Raw genomic sequence first — 27,477 nt, forward strand, 5'->3', positions numbered from 1 at the left:
GGGGGTTTGACTTATAACGCCGCCGCCGCAGCGACATTGAAAATGCAAAATACCCAGATGAAACCAAAATCGCGCCACCTGTTGTCGAAACTCATGTTCATGCTCGACAAAAATGCATTCGTATCAGCCATACCGCAGTACTGGCAAGCATTCGCGCCGGAATCCACCAGGTAGCCGCCCTTCTCTCGTATGTACGCAGCCATGTACTCGCCACAGGTGCTGTTAGCGGGCGCGGCGAACTCGAGCAGCTCGGAAGCGCTGCATACCACCGGTGCATTGGCGAGGCCGACGCTGAGGAAGCCCTCGACAATGTAGGTGAACGGGTTGACGCGATACATGAAGATCCAGAAACCCGGCAATGCATCCGGGCCAGCCAAAACACTTTAATCATCGTCAGTCCGTTTCGATCAAACTTCTCACTCCTCCCCGAGCAGGACAGGTTGTAGCAGTTGTGGTGCACTTACCCGCAGAAAGCAAACATGAGAATGAAAAGCAGATTCATAATCCCACCCGCGACCTCCGCGCTGCCGAGGCCAGCAATCATGAGATGCGCAAACGTGCTCGAGAATAGAAAGAAAACCCAGCAGATGAGGAAAAGCGTGATACCACGCGAGTGAACGGAATCTGTCCATTCGGCGTTGCGATCGAGTCTCATCGGATAAAACCAAAACAGAAACGAGAAGATGGCCATGATCTAGCCGCCAAATTGTCAGTCTCGAGATTTCCGTCGGGTTAGGGCTTTGTGTTGATGATGGTGTTCACTTACGGAATTCCAAAACATCTCGACGATAACATTAGCACCCATGAATGCCATCCAAGAATACGATTTCGCCGGCCGTTCGCGGGCTTCGTACATGGTGCGCTGATAGACAAAAACTGGCATGATCTGCTGCACCATCTGACTGAAGATGAAGAGGAAGATGTAGACGCCGAACATCTGATTCCGGAGGCCGCGTTCGGTATTATTGCCGCCAAGGAGCGTCAGCCCAATGAACAAGGCCTGTCCGCGTCAGTCAGCTTGTTTGATTCTCACAGCGTGCTCGACCCAACGCAATACAAAATAGCACTTACCGAGCCAAACGTTAAGATGGACTTGGAAAAGATATACGAAGGACTGCGCCAGTACTGCTGGAAGACTCGTCTCGTCACCTCTTGTATCTGCACACCAAAGCCTGCAGCAAACTCTGCGTACGTAGACACGTCGTGATCTTCTGTTGTAGATGTGGCACCTTTCTCGTCTGCATGTGAGGATAACCTCGCAAGCTCAGTCTGAACGGCCTGGTATTCGTTGCTTTCCCTCCATACGGCAGGCCAGTCGATATCGCTATGTGCCTTCGGCGCCGCCCCAATCACCTCCAGCATGTACTCGGCAGGGTTGGATCCAGGTTGGTAGGCCGGAGCTCCGTGCCGGCTGAGATAATCGACGAGAACGTGCGAATTCTTGCCAATGTCGCCGAAGTACACCGTCCTTCCGCCTCTGGCAAGCAGCAACAACCGATCGAATCTCTGGAATAGCGATGCTGATGGTTGATGTATTGTGCAGAGAATCGCTTGCCCGTTTCTCGTCAGCTTCTCCATCAGATCACAGATCGACCACGATGTCTGACTATCCAGACCTGATGTTGGTTCGTCCAAGAAAAGAAGCAACTGCGGCCGGGCAGCGAGCTCGACTCCGATGGTCAAGCGTTTCCGTTGTTCAACGTTCAGCCCCTCACCCAGGTCCCCAATTACAGCTTCTGCATACTCCTGCATGCCCAGGAGATCAATCACTGTGTCCACGTAGGCTAACTTCTCCTCCCGGCTGTACCGCTTAGGTTGTCGTAGTAGAGCACTGAAACTCAAAGCCTCTCTGACAGTCGCCGTATGAAGGTGAAGGTCCTGCTGTGTGACGTATCCCGTCTTGCGCTGAAACGAAGAGTCCCGAAGCTGCCCGTCGACGAGCATCTCTCCACTGACAACACCCATGGTGACACGACTGGCCAAAACATCAAGAAGACTTGTCTTACCAGCTCCCGAAACCCCCTGTAATGATACATCAGTTAGCCATGTCTTGCGGCCAGTTGGCAATAAGGCAGGAACCCACCATCAGTGCCGTCAGCGTCCCGGGCTTCACCCAACCGTCACAATGATCAAGGATCCTGCGGGTCTCGCCTTTGACTTGCACATCGTAGCAGACGTCATTCCAATGAAACACAGACGTTTGCTTCGCAAGGTCTGAGTTGTCGCTGTCATCATCTACCTGTATCGTTGGTTGCGAATGGTTTCCTCCCAATGTCTCAACATCATCATGACCCTTTTTGGCAGTTTTCAACGCTCGGCGCTTAAAGAGGAGAACTTCGCCCTTGGATCTCTCAGATGACACCAGTTCGACGGCGACAAGGTAGAGGGACATGAAGAAGATGGTGATGGCAACCAAGATGCCAAAGTTTCTCCAGCGGTGACTCGCGAGAAACCCGTAGACGACTCGGAGGTGCTCTTCGCCATTCACAGAGTTGGAGCCTGGCATCGCTCCACCAATATCGCAGACACGCTCATCCAAGGTAGAAGTTGAGTAACCGGGTCCTGTTGGGACGAATTGCGAACAGGTGAAGTTCCGTCCAATAAATTCGTTAAGTGCGAGACTTTCCTGTGCGTAGAAGACGGGATTGATCCAGCGAATCCATCCAATCCAGTCGCTGAGGTATGGCTGAGGCATAGCAAAACCGCTGAACAGCATCAGAGCCAAGAGGATGATGGCTGAGGGCGCCAAAGCTTGCGATGTCGTCTTAGTAACGGAGCCGAGGAACCGAAAGATCATGGACATGGAGACCGTGATGGTGAACGAGAACAACAGGAAGAAGAAAAAGGGCCCGGCTGACTCGCGTCGTAAATTCGTCATGAAATAGATTGGCACATTGATGAACAGCGCGTTGATCATCTTGTACGGTAAGTCGACGAGCATCGCGGCAACTGCCTCTGCACTCGGATGATAGAGTGCGTATCTGGCATGCTTCTCGATGATCTTTCTCTTTCCATAGAGTGTGAGAATCTCCATAATGCTACCCATAGCATTGATGAGAATGGTATAGAATATTAGGAGATTTCGGTTGTATAGACTAGAAGAGTTCGGTGCCAAGTTGTAGAAGATGCTAGAGATGATGAGAGATTCGAAGAAGTTTGTCGTCAACATTGTGATCGTCATCCACGGCTCGCTAATCAGGAGTTTGAAGCTGCGCCAAAGATTGAGGCTGATTTGCTGCACGTAGGACAGCGTGTAAGGTGAGGAAGATCGCTGCGCTTTGGACTGATGCGCTCTTCGAGTGGCCGAAAATTGCTTGTGCGTATCTCCGCCAAAAGGGTACTGCTGCTCGAATGAATCGATCTCCTCCAATAGGTTTCGGCGGTGCTGGCTTTCCTTCCAGGCTTGAGCAAACTCTTCAGGACTACGCGGCGGTGTTCGGCCTTTCCACTCAGGGTGCACAATTCTCTCAGAAGAGCTTGTCATTGAAGTCAGGAAGTCGGCAGTGGTCTTCTGTTCCGGACACAGGAACCCAAGATTTTCAAAATAGGCTTTCGCATCGGTGGACCTCCCAAAGAAGATCTGGCGGCCTTCGTAAAGGACGATGACTTTGTCGAAGAGCTATCCAAATGATGAGCAACGAAACATCCCAGCAAAGAGAAGGCAGGCATTGGCGATCAAGCAAGAATGGCAAAGCAGGGGAACAAGAGATGAAACTTACTTCATAGGCTTCCTGGGGTGCTTGGTAAATGGCCACAGAGGAGCTGCAGCCGAAAATGTCTGCCTGCATGCGAAGTGTTCGGCAGAACTCGATGGCATTAGCAGAATCAAGACCTCGCGTGCTGTTGTCCCAGCATTGAAGAGGAGAATAGCTCAGGACGGCCTCCGCAATGCTGACCCTCTTACGCTCGCCTCCGCTAACGCCTTCGAAGATTTAGTCTAGAATCCCTTAAAGTTGTCAAAGCCTTGCGCTACTCACCACGGACAAAGTCGTCTCCAACCCGCGTTTGTTTTGTGTGCGAGATACCCAAAAGTGCCATAACGACGTCACGAAGATGCTCCGCGTACTGGTGCTCGGAGATCCCATGCGGAAGATCCATATTCTGGGGGCACCGTGCCCGGGCCGCAAAGTAGAGGGTTTCGCCGACGGTCAGGTAGGGAAAGTGATGATCGAATTCTGCGGTGTAGATTGCCTCTCCTTTGAATGTCGTTTTCATCTCTTTCGGGGAGATGCCTTGATAGTTCATAGTTGCTCCATCGGCGATATAGAAACCGTGTGTCTCGCCAGCGATAGTCTTGAGCAATGTCGTACAACCAGACCCAGGTGGGCCAAGCACCGCAAGCATCTCTCCACTTTGTATGACACCTTCCAAGTCGTGCAGAATGTCGATGCGCTGCTTCTTTCCTGAGGATGAGAACCAGGAGGTCAAGGCGGCAGCCTCCAGAAAGAAGTTGCCAACAGTCTTCTGATAGTCCGTAGTCGTTCCCAGGCCATAGACTTGCAAATCCCTAAAAGCAAGACCCACTGTATTGGGTGCATTTCCAAGAAGAGCATTGGTCTGGAGCCTATAGAAAGCCGCGGCCCATCTTCGAGCGTCGAATTTGTCGCTCTTCGGATCGAGTGTGGCGTCGGAAGGCTCAGGAAATAGTGAATGACCCCCTCCATGGGATGCTGAAGTCAGGCGCCTAGCCAAGTCATGAATCTCTTCTTCGGCTTCCTCCTCAGCATCTGATGGAATCGGGACGCTTTCGATACTGTCGAATGTGGATGCATGGGGCTCATTCGCATGAGGACCGGGGTCCAAGATCGCTGGAGCCGGCATTTTGCAACTCTTCTTTGGTGGAAGGCAGACTTTGGCACCACTGAAGTAAGCTCTACACCGCAAGACTTTCGGTTGGGATATGATTCGGGGTGTCTTGTCGACGGAGTTGATGCGTAGAGAAGATGGCAGAACAGAGTGTGTAAGGAGTCCCCAATAGTGACTTTTTTATGATAAATCATCAAGGAGGCCCCCGGACTTTTGTATTGTCGACATTGAACAAGTTCTTTGTCTCGTAAAGAGCGAAATTGAGAAAGTATCCATGACTGTGTTCGAAATTCGAATTCAGTTCCATCCAAAATTGTGTGTTGGTGGAGAAGTTGCAGGTTGTTTCCTCGGAAAGTGCGAAATGCCTTTGGGCGTCGTCGATCCGGAAGGCGTTCCGGCGAACCGACCACGGCCGGGAAGGAGCGCGCTGAAGACGGCGCCGCACTTTCGGAAAATGCGAAAGGCCGGTTAAATGGGTCTTTTCCTCCTATCCTCCACTCAGAGACGAGAACCGCGGCACGTCAGAGCTGCCAAGGATGGGAAGAGGGCCACTGGCGGTCCCAATTGGGGAAAGGTCCATTAGACGAAGTCAAGCTCGTGGCAGTCCGCGGTCACTGTGTCACTTTTTCCGAGAAACATCTCCAGCCATGCGCCAAGTTGCACACCGTTCATGACTCTGAAGTGAGATCCTGTGTGGAGAAACCTACCTTGCCTACATTGACTTGCAGTTTTGAGGCCCGTAAGGCGCTGGCGCGTGTCATTCCGTTTCCCCATCTTCGACAACAAAAGCTGATCGGTCCGTCCGTATGCACTGAGGCCATTGGATACTCCGAGCCAGTTGCGGCTCTGTCATCTGTGTTCCCTATACAAATCCCATCTGGACTTTCAGTCTCGGTATTCCGCGCGCTGTAGATTCGGGACCCCGGTGCCCATGGAGCGGCAAGAAGTTGTGGTTGTAAACGGCCTTTCGGTAAGCCCGCATTTTCCATCAAATCTAACTCGAGAATCCCAAGCCCTGCCCGCCTCAAGATCCTCATCAGGCGATTCTTCGAAGCATGCCCCTGCAGATCTGGGAGTTTGTATTAGTCGGGTGACATAAAACTTACATTTCATTGGTAGTGTACGAATTGCCGCAGCAAAAAGGTACGTTGTGCTGTCAGTCCGCTTGCAGCCTGTGTCATGCTTATACCTTCCCAGCTTAGATGTAGTCGTGACACACCCATTTGTGAACGATGTAGTACACTAAATCTTTCATGCCAGTACCCTCAGAGGAGGCCTAGAAAGCGTACGAAGAGGGAGGCCGATCACCCGAGGTGAGCCCAACTATATGCTCTCATCAACTTCGGGCCATTTGATAAAAGCACTGACACTCAAGCCCCCAGTGGTACCGACAATGCTACTCTTTCACTCATCCTTGATCGTTTAGAACGTATTGAGAACAACCGTTCAACGTCAAGTGCCAACCCTACAGCGTCAAGATCCTATCATCGACAAGCTTCTGAAGAGTGCGGTTCCCCAGAGCCCTACTCACCACCGGCCCGGGATGGAACAAGCCACTCGGCTTCACCTCTCAGTCCACCATCCAGGGTCGATTCTAGGAACACACCCTATCACGAGCGGGACACATTGCCATCTCTTAGGCCCCATGGATCTGAAGCTTCGCGTCATCCCGCAGTGCTAGATGTAGCCGCAACTCTTGGTGACACGTTCGATCGTGTGCGAGACCAAAGACTGCGACGTACCATGGGCCACAACACCATTGCAACCGAAGGTATCGACATATCTCTTGATAAGGCACGGACTTGGATTCACAGTAAGGATTTTATGAACTCCGTGTCTCCGCAATACTGACGGCCATGTCAGATTACTTCACGTACAGTCCCACTGAGACATTCCTCAGCCTTGTGGATAGGAAAACTATTGAATTAATACCAGACATGCTCCTGATGAGGCATGTCACCCTCGACCCCTGTATTCTCATCATTTACTATGTCATTCTGTGGCGGGGATGCTACATCCTGAACACGAGGTCTTTCCACAGCCCAGACGGCAGATACGCGCGGAAGCTCTACCTGTGCTGTCTCAGGACTATGCCATGCTGGCAGAAGGAAGCCACCGGTTCAATCACCGATTTCATTGCTGCCATCTTTATGGTATACCAGCCCTTATCCTTCTTGCATCGTCTGACGCGCCGCGGTCACTGTCACTAACTGGATCTACAGACCGGCATTGCAACAGAATCCTATGACTTCGAAATGAGTCTAGAAATGCACCAATTGGCTTGCGAGTATGCCAAAGGTCTCCAGATGCACAGTCTCGACAGCAATGACTACTTCGTAGCCACAGGTTGCCCCAGCACCGACGAGGATCGGAAGGGCATGTGGGAACTCATCCAAACGGACCTCTTCTACCACCTGATCTACAACAAGCCGGCGACTCTGTATCCGAGCCTCGACAAATGGCAAGTAAACTTGCCATGGCTATCACTCGACCTACCCCCGGAAAAGGGTGCCCAAGTGTCGACGATATCTTTCCTCTTCCGCAGCCGACTTGCATTCATCCTGATTCGCTTCTTCCAGACGCTTGAAGGACTTGAGAACGAGTCAGAAGCTGTCGAGGCTATCGAACCTCTGTGCCACGAGATTGAAATACTGTTTGATGAATGGGGAATCGTAAGTAGACCTCACACCCTATCGCTCTGCTCTATCCGATGGGGTTCGAATTCGTTAACACTGCTACAGGAAGACTGGATCGAACGATCAAGTGACGACCACATGGATCTGTGGATTCTGGCAAGCCTGGTTCTTACCGGCTACACATCCATCATCTTCATGCTGCGAAAAGCGACCCTCCTCAAATCAAACTCTCCTGTACCGGTCTGCACCGATAACAACGTGCCCCGGACAGACTTCTCAACCCGAGCCTCGCGTCGCATCCTCGACCTGACGTACAACATGCTCCACGTCTGGAAGTTCCCCGCGGCGGAGACCATTTCGTACATCCTTGGCGCATACCGAGCGCACACGGCCTATGCCCATCTGGCGAGCAACGCCATGAATGCCCCCAACCCTGGCGACATGATTGAGGATCTGCACTTGCTAGATCGCGTCGCCCAAGGTATCGAGACTGCGACGCAGCAGGAAAGCGACTTTCTCCCTTTGGCACGGGAGATGAAGAGGATCAATGCCCAAGTCAAGGAAAAGGTCAATGGCACTACGAGTGCACGAAATCCTTAGATTCATGTCTAAAAGTTGTCGCAACAGCGTTTGACCAACATGAATTTGGCGAATTAGATAGGAGACCCGTTCAGCCTGCCTATACCACAACATTGGACTTTTGTACATTATCTACACAGCCCCTTCAGCTTTCGAGCAGTACATCGATTTAGGCTCTCTCCCTGTGATAATTGGTCGATGTAGCTTATCACGTCTTCGCTGACTGCAGGTCAGAACAACCTCTTCAGTGGCTATCTAATTCTTCGCCGTTGAAACTTTCTCATCGGTCTACTCAAACGGGAAGTCTGCAAGAGGGTGTCATGCAGAAGATGAGGTCATGCGCTGCCAACTGCAGTTCGTGTGTAATCTGCCCGCCACCCAATGAGACCATCATCGCAGCCTCGTCTTTGAAGCTTTCGTAGATATTGTCCTGCCGTCTCTTCTAACATCTCGCCTGATCAACGTCTCTATGCAGTAGGAGCTAATCTCAAGAGATTCTCTTCTCACACAGGACAGAATGACTAGCATAGCCAACACCATGGCTCATGCCACTGATCAAGCAGCTTCTTTCAGCCCAAGGACTTCAGCAAACCTTTCATCCAACACTGCATACAGCGTCTCATTGGCAGGCAGCGAAGATGAAGAACCTCCCATACCCGCCAGAACTCTCAGTGCAAACAACACCGAAAGACCAGAAAATGTCGCAATGCTTCCAGCAGCAGAGAAGGACAGCAGCAAACCAAAACGAAAGAGCCGTCAGAGATCCTCGGGTAGGGTCATCTGGCAGATGATAGCTTTCTACGTGCTAGGTATGGTTGGCCTTTCACCTGAATAAATGGCGCAACCACAGCTACTTCAATGCTGACAAGTCTCCGGTCTACTAGCTTTGGGATTCATGGCCACCCACATGGCCTTCTTCACCCTTTTGGACGGTCAGCCTGTTGCAACGTCTGGCTTCAGCCAGAACTTACAGGCTGCTCTAGCCAACTTTCTTGCCATCGCCGTCGAGATCTGTCTTCTCAGTGGCATCGCAGTAGCCTACGACCAGACTCTATGGCGACTCCTCCGTCGCAAAGCACTCAGAGCATACATAATCGATAAGCTTGTGACTCTGGTTCTGAGTCCATGGAACTTGTTCCGGTTGGAGCTTTTGACTAGCGCGCCCGAGCTCTGGTTGATCGCGTTCCTCTGCTTCATGATCCCAGTTACTGTTGTCTTCCCGCCTGGTGCACTGACAGTTGAGTTCGAAAATGCGGTGTTGCCGGTCACTTTGACGAATGTGCCGACACTGGATATCAGCAACTGGGGAAACGGGACTGCCAGAGACTTTATGCGGCTCTCATTGATGGAGCCTGATAACGATCTCGTCTACGTGTTAGTACACTCCACCATGACCAAATCTTCAAGAAGGTAGCTGACTGGGTCTATGATACTTCAGAGATGAGATACGACCAAACTTGAGACAAATTGCCTCCCTTGTCATCAGTCTTGGCGAGCCGGTACATCTTACTTCGCCTTGTACTGGTCCTTGTACCTACAACTTGGTCTTTGATGGACCAAAGTTCGATTGCAATCAGCCGAAGCCAACAAAGCAGAGATACCCACCCCTAAACCCCTGCACTCGAGACGTTTTCTACACTGAAAACGGGGCATATTCGAACCGCTCCTTCGTGTACAACAACACTCTTGTCATAACTTGGGATACAATGAAGGGCGGGCAGTGCATTCCAGATGGCCGCAGAACAATGGATTGCACAATGGAGCTCGCTACCTACAACTTTACTATCTCTGACTCTCAAAATGGCACCCGCGAAATTCAGACTAAGATCCTCAAGACTTCACCAATATGGACGGATGAAGCACCGGTTCAAAAAGAATTCGCAACGTACTTCTTCGATTACAGATACGAAACAGCTTATGACTCGCCCATAAAGCAGCAAGAGCTCACGAGAAACTTTACACGTGCCCAAGCGTTCGCTATCAGGAAAGCTGCCGTAGATGCCATGGTCGGCGGTGTATTTCTATGTAAGTGAGGACGCGACCAATTCAGTTCCCCTATAACTAATGCATTTAAAGACCGAGATGAAAGATATGGTGTCGAACTACCATGGATCAAACCCGGGCCGGGCTCCCTTGCCGCAGGAAGCCCTTACATTGGGCTCGAGGATAAGTTCAACCCGACACTTGATATCAGCCCCCAATCAATCGAGAGATATCTACAGGATGTCGTGATCTCCACCGTGTCGTTAAATCAAATGTCGGCTGGGCCTCTATGGGTCAACAGTCAGCCTGTTGAGGCACTCGCCGGTGCAAACATCTACAGCTTCAGCGAGCCGTGGCAATTCTATGCCCCGTATGTTTCGTGCCTGGTAGTCACGCTGATTGTGTACATCCTTGGGTGGAGGGCAATATACCGAAACGGATGTTCGGCTGGAAATAGTTTCCTTCAGTTCGTGGTAACGACCAGCACGAGCAGCAGGCTACATGAACTTGGGAAACCTTGCAGTATCGGGGGAAGCGAGAGTTTCTCGAAAGGTTTGAAAGAAGTTAAGCTCCGTTTCGGTATTAAGCGGACGACGAGTGATGTAGAGGCAGGTGATGGGGATGAACGGGTGGTTGTCCTCGGGACTGAGTCTGAGATTGAGTCGCTTCGGGCTTGACATCGCAGACCTCACCGCAGCGTAAGCGCTTTTCCACATAATCAGGTTGGAGTCTAAAGCCGATCGTACTTGTGGAATCGAGTTTGGTCTATAATTTAGCTCGGGTGGGCCTCCGACGTCAAGACACAGAGAACCTTGTTCATTGGATGATCCCATCACAACTCACGACAGACGAGCTTATCAACACTCACTATTCTTCCAGACATGTTGCGGAAAGGCAGATTTGTGATAGTGGGATAACTCAGTCATCTGCATGATTCTCTGCAATGTCGCATTCCCGAAGGCCCAATTTGACTTCCTGTATCCATTTCTTAAACCTCCAGTCGCAGAGCCTGTTTTCACTTTGTTGAGGCATCTTTTATCATGCCCCATGACCAAGCAACTCTGGTAAGTTTATCGATTTCGGCAAAGGCAAACCCATATCGAGTCTTTGAACCGCAGGGCACGCCTTAGACCAAGATTCAGCGATCTTACAGCGATCTAAATCATGTGTATACATACCTTTGCATACCAAGGGACATACCAATGGACATTTAGACGTAACTGCTACTCCTTTTTCGTCCTGGGTAGAGATCCTGCTTCCAGGCTGTTCCGGTTCGGCAAGCGATCAAGGAACTACTTTCTTCTAACAAAAGACCGACAAGGCAAACATGTGACGAATAACAGCATGCAAACTCTCACTGATTAGCACGAGCCTCCTATCTTAAATCTGTCAACATATCATCACATGCCAGAACGTAGGTTCGTGGCAAATAGTGTCATCTGCATATACCTTGTAGCAAACTCGAAATTGGGTATTGCTTCATCGGTTCCAGGAACGCATCGGCTATTGCCAATGACATATGTGTACCGCTGCAGATAACAATTTATTTTCGATAGATAAGGTGGGTGTGATTAATTTTACCTTGTGACTGCATAATCAGGTCCGCTCCCGAAACTGAACTCTCTTTCAAGTCTAGACAAATCTATAGGCTCGTCGTCCGCTAGCCATTTCAGTTGAGGCCTACAATGCCACAGCTCGCATGTAAACGCATGTGAAATTCTGCTCAGAAAGCAATTGCACATGATGGAAATCATGGAAATATTTATGCAGCGTAGATGCACCTATCTCTCCTCTACTGAACTCCAACTTCATTTCAACCGACTTGATCGTGTCTATCTGCCTGAGCCTCTCACTACAAATTTCCACAACCCTTGTTAGAACAACGAAAATGGCCGTCTCTAGCCTGGACCAACCCGCGGCCCCATCCCTCGGGCTGCGATCTCAGAGATCTACCCATCGCCTCAACCAGATCGAAAAACTTCGTGCCAATGGTATTGGCGATTTGGTTGACTTGCCTCAACTTGTCGTATGTGGCGACCAGTCCGCTGGCAAAAGCTCCGTGCTAGAGGGCATTACTGGCATACCTTTCCCTCGTCAAGAAGGTCTTTGTACCCGATTTCCCACGGAGATTGTTCTCCGTCACTCCAGTGAGCCATTTAGGGCGAAGGCCACTATTCGGCCTCACTCCTCTCGCCCGCCAGGTATTGCACAGACTCTCAGCAGCTATGAGCGCGCGATGGAGGAAGACCTCTTCGATCTTCCTGTCGCCATTGAGGAGGTATCTCAGCTTATGGGGATACGTGGCTTTACCGACTCTCCTGATGATGCCGCATTTGCATCTGATGCGCTGCGCATTGAGATTTCGGGGCCCACGGGATTACAACTGAGCATTGTTGACCTCCCTGGCCTTATTTCAGTCTCCAACGAAGAACAGTCCCAAGCCGATGTGGAAGCTGTCCATGCTATGGTTCGGAGCTACCTCAAGAGCACCCGGACCATCATCCTCGCTGTGGTTCAGGCCAGCAACGATTTCGCCAACCAAGGCATAATCAAAATCGCCCGCGAGTACGACCCAGACGGACAGCGGACTGTCGGTATAATCACCAAGCCCGATCTCATCAATGCTGGAGCTGAGGCCAAGCTTGCCAACATCGCCAAGAACAAGGACGCTATCAAGCTCAAGCTCGGCTTCTTTCTTCTCAAGAACCCTAGTCCATCGGAGATGAAGACCGACAGTGGCAACAACAGGCGCGCAGAGAGGGAGATGAATTTCTTCTCTTCTCCAGCCTGGAAGGCTCAGAATCTCGACATGAGCCGAGTTGGCATTGAGAACCTGAAAATTTTCTTGCAAGAGCTTTTGGATGAGCACCTCGAGGGGGAGCTGCCCAAACTGAAGGATGAAATCAGACGCAAACTTGATTGGTTCGAAAAGGACCTTGAAGATATGGGCCCTGAACGTCGGTCCCTCGGTGATATTCGATCTTTCATGACCAACGTCAGTATGCGCTACTACCAGCTGGCTCAGGCGGCCCTAGATGGGAACTATCACTGCTCCGAAGCCGCCTTCTTTAATGAAAAGAATGGAAGCAGACTTCGCTCCTTGATTCATCAGCGGAACGGTGCTTTCGCAGGGAAAGTCCGTGAAGAAGGTCACAAGCGCAAAATTACCGACAGTCCACCTACGCCCCGGTCAGAGGATGATTCCAGCGGTAACAGCGGCCAGCTTTTTGTGACACGAACCGAAATGGTATCCTGGATTCGGGAGGTAAGTCTTTGATCTACTGTACTATGTACCTGTAATAAAGTCAGAACAACTAATCATGATCAGACTTACATTAAAACCAGAGGTCGTGAGCTTCCTGGCAACTACAACCACATCTTACTCGCTGAACTTTTCCACGAGCATTCCAGTCCGTGGCGCAATCTCGCAAAAGATCATGTTTCCGCTGTTCTAGAGTGCGTCTCAAAATGGATCCGTGAAGCGGTGTCTTCGCTATTTCACGAAGATCGTCTGAGCAGAGACATCAATAGTCTCTGTCAAGAGAAGCTAGAGCTTTCTAGGAAGATTGCATTCAAGGAGCTTGATCAAATATTCTTGGACGAGGACCGTCATCCAATTACGTACAATCATTATTACACCGATAACATTCAAAAGGCTCGCAACGCATCACAGAAAGACCTGCTGGAGAACTCGCTCGCCATGCTTCCCGGACGCAGCTTCAAACCTTACGACGATGGTGACAGAAAGGTTCTGGTTGAAGAATTGCAACCCATGCTCTGCGTTGATATGGATCAGCAAGCATGTGAAGAGGCCCTTGCGGGTCTCAATGCTTACTACAAGGTACGCACCACAAGCCCTCTTGCCTTCTTTTTGCCCAAGACACTGATTTCGTCTCTCAGGTTGCGATGAAGACGTTCGTGGACAACGTGTGTAGACAAGTCATTGAACGCCACATTTTGGCTCCGCTGCCAGAGATTTTCTACCCCACGACAGTCTCGCAATTCTCCGAAGATGAGCTACTGCGCATTGGGTCGGAGCCGGAGAAGCAAGTCGCTCGACGGCAAAGGCTAGAGGCGTCTGCGCAAGGATTACGGAGTAGCCTTCGAGAATTGCAGGGCTTATCAGGTTAGCTGATGTTAAGATCAATGACTGTGCCGAGCCTTTCCTGTCAATACTGTCGCTTGGGGCTGTTCCTTCTTTAGTTGAAGCTTAGATGAGACGAATCTGGTACAGTATTTGCAAACAGCTTGACGTGTATTTCGAATCTATAGTTTCCTAATTGCTCTCGCCGTTCATTGAAGGATCACCTCGCTAGCTTTCGTCTTACTATTATGCCGTCCACTTCCTGTTGCCTTCCGCAGGGTGACTGGCTTCCATTACAACCTGAACCTACGTCTTTTTGAACACAACTCGAGGTTGACGCTACCTAGAGGCTCTCACTGAGTCTCTTGCCTGGTTGTCGTGGGTCCCTTGAGCTCTCCACGCCAACATGGACTACACCGCTTCCAAGACTGTACCTGGCGGGAACCCGCCGTATACCCTACCTTCTTCTGAGGCTGGAGCGTTAGATTCATCCTGGTCTTTCGTTGACATCCCTTCTTAATGTGGGAGATGGGGCCACATGGAGCTCCACGGCAGCGGCAACCAACCCCGGCTCTCCATCGCCTGCTCCCCAGAACAAGAGCCGCGTGCTCGACCTGCATACGCCAGAACTCGGCCCGTTGCAGTTCATTACCTCCCGAATGCCCTTAAGCAGATTAATAAGACATCTCAAAAGGACAAGAAACAGGCGTTCGACAGCCCAGGAGCGAGCATTATCTGTCAAATTCCAGATATCAGGGTGACAAAACTGAACACCTCGAATGTCAGTGGTCAGACGTTGCAGTCCCCGGCCACATCCAAGACTTTTAGCTGGCTTCCTAGTCTTCTCGAAAGCACTCAGTGCTCGGCTACCCACATTGGTACCCTGCACTCCGTTACACTGTACGTAATAAACTGACATGATCCAGGGTATCTGTCTCCGGACCGGCGTGGAGCGGCCAAGCATCACTTCACGCCCTATATTTCAGCAAAAGGGAGCACGCGACGGTGATCTGCCGACCACTGGTGCAAGTCGACGCTTGTCTGCGGCTATGCGTGGCTTTCGGCGGAACTCCTGGGCGGAGGTGGGTGGAATGTCGAAAGCAAACGAGCTCCGGCGCCACGGCCAAGACTTTTTTTTTTCTCTCGTTGGTTTCTCTGTCGACGGTCCCTCTCCTCTCCACCCCCGAATCAAATTTCTCGGAGCCCCATGCCTGACCCTTCACCCTCGTCCTCGCGCTCCTCCGCCGAGCCTCTCGGCAATGCTCGGCGCGGCACGGCATTCGCCGTGGCGGACCAATGGGCGGAGGCCGCGGTCGTACCAACGTCGCCCGAGAGTCATGTCTGACGGATGCCAACCGGGGCGCAATCATCCTAGGCACCTTCGTAACGAGCCTTGGTCTTCTTGGACGCGCCGAATCCTCTTGCTCTCCGTGGAGCTTTTTGCTAGCTGACAACGCGATTGCAAACTGGAGGCCGAGTTTGGACCTTTGACAGAACTGTCATTGACAATTGTCAAGATGGGGAGACGATGAGACCCACGGTTTGTGGGGTGAACCTGGAATGGAAGCTCGCGAGAGAGCTTCGAGCTGGATCAATCGAAGTGTCTGCGACAACGCGACAAGTGGTCAGTTGAGGTTGCAACGTTGCGAGCCAGGTATGAGGCTCTTTGCGCCATACCACCAAAGGCATCTGATACTCAATGATACTCATGCAAACAACCTCCTCACCGTTCGATGAATAACACCATCAAAGCCCCGTCGTCACCGCCAAGTTGTGTTTCCAGCCAAGGCCAATACCCAGACGACCATCCCGACATGACAAACTGACTCGGCCAGTCAAGCTTCATTGTCCTATCTCTTGTCGTCCGGTACCCTCCCTTTGGACGATCCAGAAAAGTTCTCCTGTCCAGCCCACTCTTCCAATCAACCTTGCCTCTGCCAATGCTGCGTCGCAGTTTTCCACCCCATAGCATCCCAGTCACGAACACACCCGTGCTGTCTGACTTCCTTCTCGTTCCCCAAGGTATCACGCCGGCGGCCAGCCGCCCAATCCCTTGCACGGTCGTGTGCACTAGACTTGCAGTCTTAATCCAGACCTGCGGATTGACCAAGACACTAATGCCCATCTCTCCTTCATCGACGCGCGACTGGTGGGTAACGCGGGGATGGAATGGATCCTCTTACACCTTCCTTTCGCGTGAAAGATGCCAACAGCTGTGCCCTCCCCCAGTTCTGATATCCTTCTTGGCGGGTGAGAGATACGCGTGCCCTATCTCGTCCTCGGTGAAGATCCCATCCTGATGGCCTGGCGCACCCTCCAGTCCCCTGCGGGATCGCCCACGCGAGCTTCCTCTTGCTCGGCCCCGTCCCAAGATGTGGCCGATTAGAGCTTTGGCATCGTAGGCTAGCCGGCCCCTGCTCGCCACACTGATAGACAAGACTCTCGGTGCAACCCAGATTCAGCTTGACCCACGAGCCGGGTGTTCTTCACGTATATATCCCTCGCTCGAGTCGCCGATCAGGGTCGGTAGAACTTCTTCTCTCCTCCTTCTTCCTCTCAGCGTGGCAGCGATCTTGGTACGGCTCGTTCTCCAATACCTCGTGACTCCGTCTCCAGGCAACCCCGTTGTTTCGCCAACATCTAGACAACATCACCTCCGTCCACAAGCCAGCTCAAGATGGAGAAGTCTGAGTATGGCACGGCCGACAAGGCCGTCCGAGAGAACTCAAACTCCTCGCTGGATCAGGTTCAGCGCCAGACCTCCATCACATCGGAGGTGTCGGTCCACGAGAAGAAACCGTGGTGGCACCCGGTCATCGAGCCGGGTTCCGCCGTCCAGATCATCATCGCCGCCGCCATCGCCGTCGGCATCGGTCTGGGCGTCAAGACCGCGCACCCAGATATCCCCGCAGCCGCCACGACCATTCTCATCATCCCCGGTAACCTGTGGTTGCGGTCTCTGAAAGCCGTGGGTATGCTGGTCCTTGCTCCTGTGCGGCTGCATCAGACACGTTGAGCGTTGGAGCTAACAATAAATCACAGTCCTGCCCCTCATCGTGACAGCAATGGTCCTCGCCGTCCAAAAGCTCAAGGAAATCTCCCACGGCGGCGCCAAGCTCGCAAAGTGGACAATCGGCTACTACGTGATCACAACCATCGTAGCCATCGTCCACTCCATCATTATGACCTCCCAGGTCTGGGCCCGCCTCATGACAGTTGCCTCAGCAGATTCCATTGCCACAGACAGCATGTCCGCGAAAGACCAGGAGTCTTACGAGGAGAGGAAAGACCAAGACATCCCCGCCACCGTCACCGAGCTCTTCAACTCCCTCATCCCAGCCAACGTCGTCGACGCCCTCGCCTCTGACCACCTCCTGGCCGTGCTCGTTAGCGCAGTGGTGATCGGCTACCTCATCGACAATCGCGACGGCCAGTCTTCCCTCATCAAGGCGGCGCGCGAGGTCGAGACCCTCATCATGATCATCATCACCTTCCTCATCAAGCTCGCCCCCATCGGTGTCTTCTTCCTGATTCTGCCAAATATGTTCAAACTCGACATCAACGATATCGGCGTGAACCTTGGCATCCTCATGGGCGGCGCCATCAGCTCCATGTTCTTGCACCTCTTCATCGTTCTCCCCCTCATCTTCTTCGCCTTCACCCGCCAGAACCCATACACCCTCTGGTTCAAGTGCTCGCCCGCCTGGTTGACGGCGTGGGGAACCGCATCCTCGGCAGCGACCCTCGCCGTCACCATGAAGTGCTGCCGCCAGACGCTCAAGGTTCCCGAGACGGTCACCAAGTTCGCTGTGCCCCTGGGCTGTCTCGTGAACATGGACGGAACCGCCATCTACTTCCCGATTGTTGTTGTCTTCCTCGCTCAGACCCAGGGTCATGTCCTCAACGCGGCCGACTACATCATCATCCTATTACTGTCGACTCTGGCTTCCATCGGCACCACCCCCATCCCCAGCTCCTCCCTTGTTCTGACGGTGATGATCTCATCGAGCGTGGGTATTCCCCCGAGCGGAATGTACGGTGTTGTCGTTGCCATCGACTGGTTCATCGATCGATTCCGCACTGCCACCAACGTTAGCGGCGACTTGTTCGCTGCCGTAATTGTCACCAAGATGACTGGAATCACCGATCCTGTCGACGGCTCTGAAGTTGTTGAGGAAGAAGTCAGGCACAATGATGAGCGCGTCTAAGTTGCTTGCGTGTAGAAAGTGTATATGTTAAGCGAAGAATTCCGTAGAATGAATGTCACTCTGGCTGAAACTTATAAAGCATTGAGCCGCTGGTTAATGTACCGAAGTGGCCTTTCTGTGACTTGTGTTTTCTTTTCGTGGCATGGTCGGTATATAAAGCCAATGATCCCTGTTAAAATTGAGTTGCCGATGCCCGGTATCGCGCGGCCAAAGAGTTGCAAGGCCGCATCAAAACGAAGACAGCTTGATGGTCCTACGCCGAGCCGACTAAGGAGCACTTTGCTGACTGGGGAGGACAGGTCATCTATTCGAGTGCTTCCCTTGGCGGACCGGGGCTTCGGACGGCAAGCTGAAAACTTGCCGATGAAAGTGTTACTCATGTGAGTGAACTTGGAACCTCAAATCATTGCTCTGATATCCAACTCGAAGCGCCTCGCTAAAATCAGACATCTCAGAAAGGTTCGCCATGCAAAACGCTCCAAGCCCACTCCAAGCAAAAGCACAAGCTTCCCCAGAAATGCAACTCTCGATACCCCTTGTTACCAGCCCATCCTCCTCCTTTTAGCCTTATCATGCCAAGCCCTCACCTTGCTGTCCTTCTCTGTCGTCTCGATCCTCAGCCACCCATAATTATCGTCAAACCCAAGGCCCTCGTTCGCAGCGTACTCCTCACGCGTACGCTTCCGGCTCTCAAAATGCCCCCTGGACCGATACTTCACGCCATCGGCCCCACCCGTCCGGGCCCTCCACTGCGTCCGAAGAAGCGGCGGGTCCGCCTGGCCGGCTAGGGGATTCTCGGTCCTCCAGGTTTTTATGACATTCATGGTGGGACATATCATCCCATACCTGTCCGTGTCCGTGTCAGCTTCGTAAGTGAGCAACATGTCGTGGTATGACCGGTTTTGCAGGTTACGGGGCGGCTGTGCTTCAAAATACCGACCTCGAATTTGCTCCCCGGTTACGGGGTCCAGGATATTTCTGCAGATGCTTATTGGCTTCATCTCCAGCTGCTGGTTGTCGGTGATGCTGGCGCGCCCATCGATCGTGGACCAGTCGCCCACCCATTTCTTACTGCCCTCGTGGTACTTAGCCCCCGGCCACCACGGCATCGGCGGCCAGCGCTCCCACATCTTGTAAGGCCGCGTGCCGATGTAATGCCCGCCTCTTACCGCTGACGGCAGTTCGGGACTTACTCGTGTGACGGGCTGGAAGTACCTTAGCTTAGAGTCAGTAACGAGGAGAATCTGCTCTCTCTTTTGGTTGTTGGGGTCCAGAATATACCCCTCCTGGGGTATACTTCCATACACTCTCATCTTGAAGACTTGTCTTCCTTCCTCCAACCAAAGGTTTGCATAAGGTTCTTCTGGTGGGGGTGAACCTTCGCTGGGTGTCCTCTCCCATGAGATCGCTTCATCATTGGGCTGAGTACCGGAAGGACCTGGCTGGCCGTTTCGCTCTGAAGAGGCCTCGCGGCTGGAAGGAAACGTCGTTACCGGGTCTGACGGTTTACGGGGCTTGTCAGGACGCGTGAAGGTAATCACTTCGGTACCGAAGTAGTCCGCGATGAGGTAGAGCATCTCGTGGTACGCGGCCTCTTTGGGCAGGCCAGCGTCCCGCTCGTTCCTGTTGAGGCAGCGTATGAGATCTAGAGGGCCCCATTCCTTGATTGTGTCCTTGGACACGTTCGTAACTGAGTCCACGAGGAGTTGACAGTACATCCGGAAACGGGGTGAAGCAGGGTCCGAGAGCATGGAATGAAACCAGTTGGCCAGCTTGCCCTTGATAGTCTTGGCGAGATCACACCGGTTGTGAACGAGGACGCTATAAGAGTTAGAACGGCTTCTCAGTAATATCATTCTGGGGCCAAACAAAAGAGTAAGTGCGGGAGAGGGGGGGACTTACGAAAGAGAATACCACAAGCTATCCTCGCCTTTCGGCACAGGGCTCGCGAAGAAGGTGTAGGGGAGGAGCTCCTCCTCACTGTCTCCCTCTTTCTGTGGAATGACGCCGTATAACATCGGATCTTTACCCTTCCCCTTGGGACTTCTGGCCTTTCCTCGCGTATTGTTGCTCTCATCTTGCTCGTTGTCGTCCTCTCCCTGCTTCTCGGTATTCTTATCCCGCATTTCTGCGTCTTCTTCCTGCTCTCCACTATCTTCTTCTTCTTCCTCCTCATCATCACTTTCTCCCTCGTCGTTTTCGTCTTCCGTCTCAACCTCGTCAAACTCAGGATCGTTGCCCCTGAATCGAAAATTCGTCCTAGCCTGAAACCCATAACAAGCAACAAGATCCTGCCACTCCTCGGCCTCCTTTTCTCGCGCATCCCGAACCATGTTCTTCGTCGCCATCCACGTCTTACCCATCTTCCGATGATCCCGCGCCCGATCGTTCCTCTCCTTCTGTCTATCAGGCCCATACGTCGCATCGAAAATAGTCTTCGTCGCAGGAGTAGGCACATTCTGATCCCAGTTGGCAATCGTCAAATCAACCGGCGCATCGTCGCACGTACCATTAGGCTTCCAGTGGCTGATCCACGTATTCTCAAAGATCTGCCAATCTTCGTGCCCGGGCCGCCGGATCCCGGAAATTGTGTGCATGGCTGACCGGACCCGTCTGCTGGCCTCGAGGAACCGCCGGTGGCCGACGGACCCGAGCTGGAACTCGAGACTTTCCTCGCAGAGTTTGGCAATCAAACGATTGCACCAGTGCACAAATTCGTGGGCAGGCGGTCGGACTGCCGGCTTGTTGGTTTCCCTGCTATGTAGGCCCAGAATTTTATACGCGAGATCCACGTCCCCGGAGTCTGGGGCGCACCAGAGAATGTCCTTGATCTCGGGATATGCGTTCTTTCCTGTTGGCGCGACCCACTGTTGAGGAGCGGCGGCGGCAGCCATTCTGTCAAATGTGTCTTGGTGATACGGTGTTCGCGTAAGATGCGGTGCAGATTGTAATCGGCTGAGGGAACTGTGTGGGGGCTTGTCGAACTGGCTGTGTGAGGGTGTCTAGATCTTCGTTGAAACCTCTAGTATTGACAGTGTTCTTCTTTACAGTCTTGTTGATTGCCGGCAATCAATCTGTCTATGTTGTGATTGTGTAATGCCCTCGATTTTCGTTGCGTTTCCGTCGTTCTTCCTCTCGTTCAAGTAGAAATCATATAGACTGCCCATACTGCAAACACCAGACGTCTTTGCACCTAGGTCCAAAGAAACTTCGCCAGAACTATGAAAGAAGGTATTGTATTCCGAGGCAAAGGAGGGAAAGGCCAAGCTAACAATGATGGCTTAAGAGTATTGTGCTACTCATGAAAGCCGTTGCAGAGGCGTCAAAGGCCTCAGAACAATAAGATTATAGACACAAAAAGATCACATCCAAGTAAGGCTGGTCCGTTGTCTAACTGAGGGTGTCGAGCAATACCAATGAAAATAAATGCGTAAATCAGCATTGTGCCAGGTAGCATGAAATCCATTGTAGGGCACTTGACGATGAAAGTCCCGAAAATAAACAATAGCACCATATGTATTCAAAAAAAAGATACCTCTAAGGTGCCTCTATCCCAAGCACGCCATGCATGCAAATCCTTTACTGTCCCTTCTTGTTCGCACCTTATCCCAAGAGTACCCAAAGATGTAAAGAAACTCCGTTCTCAAGTTCGTTCCGCTGCCTCCACGACCATCATCTGGTGCCATCTCCGTCGGATTTCTTTTCGCCGAAAGGTGACAATCGACGTCTTTGGGTACTGTACTACGCCGTTGCGCTCCGAGGATCCTCCCACATTCCCTTTCATCCATCGAGGAAATCAATACAAAGAACCACTCGTCATAACCCGCGTCCGAGGATGAATGCCAGGTCGGCAAAAGGGCCCCTGGCCAAGGGTGACAAAAGCACAAAAAAAAAACTCCTCAAGGACACCCCCTTCTTCACAAGAGAGGCTTCGGGTATTGTGTAATGCTCGTACAATATTCCTCCACAACCCAACCCCTCCACACAAGCTCTCTCTCTCTGTGTCTCTCTCTACCGGCGTTCCGGGCCCTCCCACTTCCTCTGCGCGCCTCCGCCGCCACCACTGGTCTCATAGCTCAGGTCAACGCTCCAAAGCGAATCCCAAACCACGCTCTTCTTCGTCGGACTCTCGACACTGACCCCGCTCCTCTGACGCTGCAGCCTCAAGGGCGATCGAGCTTTCTGACCGAAATCAGTGAGAAGGCGGTTAAACCTCGGATAGAGAGGGAGGAAAAGAGACACAGAGAGAGAGGAACGGGGGAGGCTTTTTTTGCTGGTCTAGGGGCCAACGAGAGAATCGATCATGTTCCGTACCTCGGGCGACCTGGGTCTATCGGCCTGACCCTCTTCCGCAAGCGGGCTCGATGCCTGGCCTGCCTGTCCCGACTGCTCGTGTCCATTCGTCGACGGTCCCAGTTGTCCTTCTTCAGGGTGGTTCGTCTCGGTCGGCGTATCCGGAGCGACTGCACGAAGAGAATTTGTCTCGCTGCCCAAAGCGTTACCCTTGAGGAGTGCCGCACCACCGCCACCTACAGCAAAGGGGAGAGCCCGTTTTGAGTTGGAGCTGCTCCGACGGCTCTCTAGGCTCTTGCTGAGCGCCTTGCTAACGCCTTCGATGCTGTGGGTGTTGGCGCGCTGCTTGTCCTTGCCATTTGTCTGCGCGTGTGTGTGCATGTCCGCCATAGCCTCGACATTGTTCGTTGCGATGGTAGACTTGCCCAGCCCAGGCGTTGCGGGCGCGCCGGGCTTGTCCTCGTGCGCATCAATCAGGTACCACCGCAGGCCATCGGAAAGCTGGAAGGGGTTATCGTCCTCTTCACCATTAACCGAGTCGGTATCAGGGAGTTGCTTATGCATGCTTTTTGAAAGATCCACGACGCGCTCCTGTACCCTAGTGATGCGAGCCACGAGCCACTCGCGAGATCGCAGACGATGGGCATCTGTCTCCCGCAAAAAGTAGTGAGGAAAGCCAACGTTGAAAGCAGCCCATGCGCCAGCCGTCTGGTTCCGGGTGGGCAGAAACAAAGCGAGGTCACCCTCCTTGAAGTGCTTGAAGGCAATCTTCTCGTGCGAGTCCCGCTGAAGGGTGTGCGCCTTCTCCCTGTACGCACGCGCGTCTCGCTGGAGTTTCCGGGCAAGGTGCTCGACATCCTTGACACGCTTGTAGACCGTCTCAGCAAACAGATCCATGTCGAAGGTGCCCAGCCGTGTCATGAAAGCCTCGTATTTCTCGGTCTCTGCGTCGGCATCATTGCTATTCATCCAGTACAGCAACTCAAGGTCGGTGCTATCGGCCAGAGTGCGACTCGTGAGCATGCCGGAGCGGCGAATCGTGGACTGACTAGGATCAGACGAGTCGTTTGCGGCGTGGTATTGGCTCATGGTGCCCCTCTCGGATCTAGGAACCTTTTGGATTGTCATGGTCGCGTCCTGCCGAGTGACCGAGAAGCCCAATCGCTCTAACAGCCGGCACAATCTGTCATTCTGAGAGTAAAGACGCTGCGTAAGATCCTTAGTCTTCTCAGATCTAGACTCAAAGTGACCAAGCACAGCTGAGAGCTTGGACTGAGACTTCTCCATCTTCTCCTTGTAGAGTCGCAACTCTTCCTCGAGGCTGCCGACTTGAGATTGTCTGGAGGCAAGCTCCTCGGTGATAGAACTGATTCGTCCTTCTTCCTCGTCGAGCCTCTTCCTCAGGCTCTCCGAGCCCGTCTCGCCATCGGCAATCTTGGCACGAAGTTGATCAAGCTGCTCTCGGCCCTCAGCGGCCTCCTTTTCAAGAGCAGTCACACGAGCCTTCTCTCCCTCCAGATTTTCCTTCAGGTGCCGGGAATTGTCTTCTTCGGAAGCAAGTTTGTTCTTCGTTTCAGAAATTGTGGCCTTCAGGTTCTTGACCTGCTCGTCAGCTTGTTCCAGATCGGCCTTGAGAATTAATCGGTCGCTCTCAAGGGTCTTCATGTTGGCGGCAACATCAGTGGCCCGGTAAATGAGTGCGTCGATGAGATCGTTGAGGTCCTCGGTAGTGTCATCGTTCGGCGACAGCTGGTCGTGAACATCACGGAGCGCCTTCATCTGTGTCTCGGCCGTCTCCTGCGTAGTGCCCAATACCTTGGCAAGCTTTTTGGCCTCGTCGTTGGCGGTCTGCAGCTGCTTATCGAGAGACTCATTTTGCTCCCTTTGGAGTCGTGCCTCGTTGCGTAGAAAGTCGACTTGGCCCTGAGTCTTGAGAGCCTCATCCTTCTGTTCCTTTTGTAGCCTTTCAACCTCAGCCTCCAGCTCGTGCATTCGCTCAATGTAGGTAGCCTTCTCGTTTTCTCTCGACTCGCCAAAATTCTCAATCTCATCTTCTGTGTCTTCGATGCGGGCCTTGAGTCCCTTGATCTCGTTCTCCAGGGACTTGCGCTCTTCGACAAACTCCCGCTGCAGGGCCTCCATGTTCTCGAGAAGCTCCTTCTTAGTAGAGTTGGCCTCTTCCATTCGGTCCTTGACGTCGTCGTGCGCTGTAGCCCGGACGCTGAGGTCTTTTTCGAACGCCGCCGATTTCTCTTTCTCGGCATTGAGCTCGCTTTCAAGGTGCTGTATTCTTTGCTGAACCTCAGTATCGTTGGATGATTGACGCTGATCCAGTTCGCTCTCCAACTGCTGCACTCGCTTCGCCAAAGCCTCTGATTGATCAGATGCCCGACGAGCATTCAGTTCACCTTCGAGCTGCTGTATCCTCTGTAAAAGCGCTTCTGAGTTTCCTGTAGAGCGTCGATGGTCATCAACAGTCGCTGTCGACCTAACGGAGTTGGTCGAATCGTTCCTCTCGTGTCCGAACAAGCCCCCAATACCGGGTCGAGAAGCCGCGCTTTGTCTGTGAAGCAAGTCTTCCAATCTTCGTACGCGGCTCTCCGCCGTTTTCAACTTGTTCTCGAGCTTCGACTTGTCGTCTTGGAGGCTGCGCAGTAGTTCATCATCGCCGCGGATCATCAAGCCACTTCGTCCAAGGGCGGCTTCATGAACACTACCATTTTTGAAGGCCTTCAACCTCTTCGACTGCTGCTTCGTAGGGCTGCTCAACTCATTCACAAGCTTCATCACATCCTCAATGATATCCACTTCGGCTTGTTGCTTCTGGAGGTGCTCCAGGAATTCTTCCAGGTCCCGCTTGACCATGCTGGGCCAAGTTTCCTCTTCGCCGAGCAAGTTGACCTCGAGTCCAAGTACGTTTGCCTCGGTCTTGTCTGATCCGTACATGCTGCCGACCATCTTATGCCATTTCCTCCGTCTCTTTGACTCCTCGTCCTGAAACAGCGCCATCTCGTTGGCCAGTGTCGACGAATCCGTCTTGATCTTGTCGGACCACTCCCGGCGGCGAACTGCTTCAGAGACGAAAGAGGCGTACATGTACGGGAGCTGGTGAATGAGACGCAAATAGTCAAAGGTCGTCATGTCGTCCTCGGCTTGGTTCAAGACATTAATCTGATTTTTAACGCTGCTGTGTAATGTGGTGATCTCGGTGATGTTGCGCATAAAACTAATTGAATCGGCCGATATCGCGTTCCGTGCCTGCGTGACATAGAGCAGCATATCATCCATCTCCGCGGAGCGTTTCTTCAAGCTTGGAATGAGGCGTGACGTGTGGTTCTCCGCCGTCCGCGAGGCTTGAAGGACGTTGGGCTGCGTATCCTGGTACTCCAAGACGATGTGGTAATCAGTCTCTATCTTCTTGGCCACGGCTTCGACATCCAGGAGCAACTGCTGCGCCTCGCCACTATGCGACAGCGCCGAACGACCGACGAGATTGTCAAAGTCTCCTATCAGCTGCTCAAGTCCGCCATACATCATTTTCGCGGCCTTCTCCAGATCCGTCGCCTTGGTGGTGAACTTTTTCAAGGATGTCGGCGCCAACCGTCCAGACTTCTTCGCAGTGTCGATCTCGATCAGGTCTTCAAGCGTCGTCGTCTTCTTCTTGAGGTCCCTGGAGGTCATGAAACGCACCATGGCAGCAGAGATGGGCACACTGCGCGCCACGGTGAGGTAGTGCTCCCAGTTCTCGGCAAGCTGCTCGTACTCGCCCAGCGCAGGCTCTACCCATTTCTTGAGCTCGGCGTACTTGGGCTCAATCTGTTTCACACTAATCTCCAGATTGGCCACAGCAGCATCAAGGCATTTGACCATGACATCCATTTCGCTATACCGCTCCTGAATCTCGGCCGTCATACGAGCCGAGTCATCGACGATGCCACGGGCCCATGCCTGGCGCTCCTTGTAGAGGGCCTGCCATTCTGATAGAACACGAATATTGCCGATGTAGTTGGGGGCGTTCGGGACAGCATATCGCTTAGGAAGGGGGAGCTCGGACTTTGGAGACGAGGCGACGTTGGGGGAGTTTGGTTGCGATATTCGAATATCGTAGATGTAGATCTCGGTCTGTGCCAGCAGGTCAGCTTCAAGGCCTCTCTCTCTTTCTCTCTCTCTCTCTCTCTCTCTCTTGCCCGTAAATAGGAGGGGTGTCGTACCTCCTGGTGAAGAGTCTGCAGCTTGACACTCCGACCTTGAGCAGTCAAGGCAACAACCTGGTGCGCCGGAATAGACGTCTGCCTTGCGATCCAGGCTTTGAGGTCATCAAGCCTGCGAATGAAGCTGTCAGCCGGCTTTCTCCCAGTCTCACAAGGAGGCAAAACCTGACTTACGCAGAAAACTGTGTCGTGTCCACCTGCAGGCGCTGGCCCGTATGGGCTATCAACACCTGCGTCGCCATCCCCGGAACATCTCTGAAGAGAAGAAGAGCTGCGACAGCCTAGCCTGCAGTCCGGTCTTTGCAGCAATAGTTTCAATGTTTGGCGTAGCTATGTGTTAGAGTCGACAAAGGCCGTCGCCCGGTAAAATCGATTGATGCGTGCGCGCAAGGAAATCGCTGTCGTCGTTTGACTCGTTGTCGGCGTCGTCGTCGTCGTTGCAAAGGATCCGAGAGAAAGACAGAAGTATGCACGAACGTCGGTTGTTGCAAAAGCGCAAAGGCGGTTCGTTCGCCAGGTTCCAAGACGTGACCGCTGAGGCGCCCTCCGGAGCTCGTGCAGGCTGCAAACCCGCTAAAAACCTTTGGGAGGCATAGCGTGACGCCGCCTCGTGATGCCTTGAGTCATTTGATTGGACAGTCATAGGGCACCAGCCACTGATAAGATAACGGCTCCAG

General features: G+C 52.7%; 7 protein-coding genes across 7 annotated transcripts; 4 read left to right on the plus strand and 3 right to left on the minus strand.

The window, feature by feature from the left end:
• Positions 1-11: 11 nt before the first annotated feature.
• HER10_EVM0008289 (ABC-2 type transporter) lies at positions 12-4,821 on the minus strand (the record flags this gene model as incomplete). The annotated part of the gene is made up of 7 exons (XM_035477816.1): positions 12-381; positions 465-694; positions 767-1,000; positions 1,072-2,022; positions 2,084-3,619; positions 3,720-3,922; positions 3,978-4,821. The coding sequence occupies 7 exons, from the start codon at positions 4,819-4,821 to the stop codon at positions 12-14; spliced, it is 4,368 nt and encodes a 1,455-aa protein (XP_035330834.1).
• A 636-nt stretch (positions 4,822-5,457) lies between these two features.
• Positions 5,458-8,166, plus strand: HER10_EVM0011238 (uncharacterized protein). The gene is made up of 7 exons (XM_035480675.1): positions 5,458-5,776; positions 5,926-5,949; positions 6,004-6,119; positions 6,189-6,619; positions 6,670-6,959; positions 7,029-7,478; positions 7,548-8,166. Exons 1-7 carry the CDS (start codon positions 5,738-5,740, stop codon positions 8,040-8,042), a joined length of 1,845 nt encoding a protein of 614 aa, XP_035330986.1. The 5' UTR covers positions 5,458-5,737; the 3' UTR covers positions 8,043-8,166.
• A 393-nt stretch (positions 8,167-8,559) lies between these two features.
• HER10_EVM0007446 (uncharacterized protein) lies at positions 8,560-10,681 on the plus strand (the record flags this gene model as incomplete). Its single annotated transcript, XM_035477001.1, has 4 exons — positions 8,560-8,830; positions 8,891-9,387; positions 9,467-10,046; positions 10,098-10,681. 4 exons carry the CDS (start codon positions 8,560-8,562, stop codon positions 10,679-10,681), a joined length of 1,932 nt encoding a protein of 643 aa, XP_035330788.1.
• A 1,141-nt stretch (positions 10,682-11,822) lies between these two features.
• On the plus strand, positions 11,823-14,135 carry HER10_EVM0004174 (vacuolar sorting protein VPS1; the record flags this gene model as incomplete). Its single annotated transcript, XM_035473826.1, has 3 exons — positions 11,823-13,269; positions 13,333-13,845; positions 13,905-14,135. The coding sequence occupies exons 1-3, from the start codon at positions 11,893-11,895 to the stop codon at positions 14,133-14,135; spliced, it is 2,121 nt and encodes a 706-aa protein (XP_035330593.1). The 5' UTR covers positions 11,823-11,892.
• Positions 14,136-16,765: 2,630 nt separating this feature from the next.
• On the plus strand, positions 16,766-18,296 carry HER10_EVM0011401 (Sodium:dicarboxylate symporter family protein; the record flags this gene model as incomplete). Its single annotated transcript, XM_035480834.1, has 2 exons — positions 16,766-17,060; positions 17,131-18,296. The coding sequence occupies 2 exons, from the start codon at positions 16,766-16,768 to the stop codon at positions 18,294-18,296; spliced, it is 1,461 nt and encodes a 486-aa protein (XP_035330999.1).
• Positions 18,297-18,835: 539 nt separating this feature from the next.
• HER10_EVM0011956 (uncharacterized protein) lies at positions 18,836-21,190 on the minus strand (the record flags this gene model as incomplete). Its single annotated transcript, XM_035481363.1, has 2 exons — positions 18,836-20,117; positions 20,199-21,190. 2 exons carry the CDS (start codon positions 21,188-21,190, stop codon positions 18,836-18,838), a joined length of 2,274 nt encoding a protein of 757 aa, XP_035331034.1.
• A 652-nt stretch (positions 21,191-21,842) lies between these two features.
• On the minus strand, positions 21,843-27,324 carry HER10_EVM0002724 (uncharacterized protein). Its single transcript, XM_035472425.1, has 4 exons — positions 26,975-27,324; positions 26,801-26,912; positions 22,611-26,711; positions 21,843-22,478 (listed from the first exon to the last, which is right to left on the minus strand). The coding sequence occupies exons 1-4, from the start codon at positions 27,040-27,042 to the stop codon at positions 22,308-22,310; spliced, it is 4,452 nt and encodes a 1,483-aa protein (XP_035330501.1). The 5' UTR covers positions 27,043-27,324; the 3' UTR covers positions 21,843-22,307.
• Between the last annotated feature and the right edge of the window lie 153 nt (positions 27,325-27,477).

This window comes from Colletotrichum scovillei (genome assembly GCF_011075155.1).
Source record: "Colletotrichum scovillei strain TJNH1 chromosome Unknown Contig00008, whole genome shotgun sequence".
Lineage (NCBI taxonomy): Eukaryota > Fungi > Ascomycota > Sordariomycetes > Glomerellales > Glomerellaceae > Colletotrichum > Colletotrichum scovillei.

Excerpts from the sequence above, each read along its gene's own strand:
- HER10_EVM0011238 (XM_035480675.1), top strand. The coding sequence starts at position 5,738 with ATGGAGCGGCAAGAAGTTGTGGTTGTAAACGGCCTTTCG. Across the intron at positions 5,777-5,925 it reads TGGTTGTAAACGGCCTTTCG|TGTACGAATTGCCGCAGCAA; the intron begins GTAAGCCCGCAT and ends TTTCATTGGTAG. Across the intron at positions 5,950-6,003 it reads CGAATTGCCGCAGCAAAAAG|CTTAGATGTAGTCGTGACAC; the intron begins GTACGTTGTGCT and ends ATACCTTCCCAG.
- HER10_EVM0002724 (XM_035472425.1), bottom strand. The coding sequence starts at position 27,042 with ATGGCGACGCAGGTGTTGATAGCCCATACGGGCCAGCGCCTGCAGGTG. Across the intron at positions 26,913-26,974 it reads GACACGACACAGTTTTCTGC|GCTTGATGACCTCAAAGCCT; the intron begins GTAAGTCAGGTT and ends CTTCATTCGCAG. Across the intron at positions 22,479-22,610 it reads ATAGACCCAGGTCGCCCGAG|AAAGCTCGATCGCCCTTGAG; the intron begins GTACGGAACATG and ends GATTTCGGTCAG.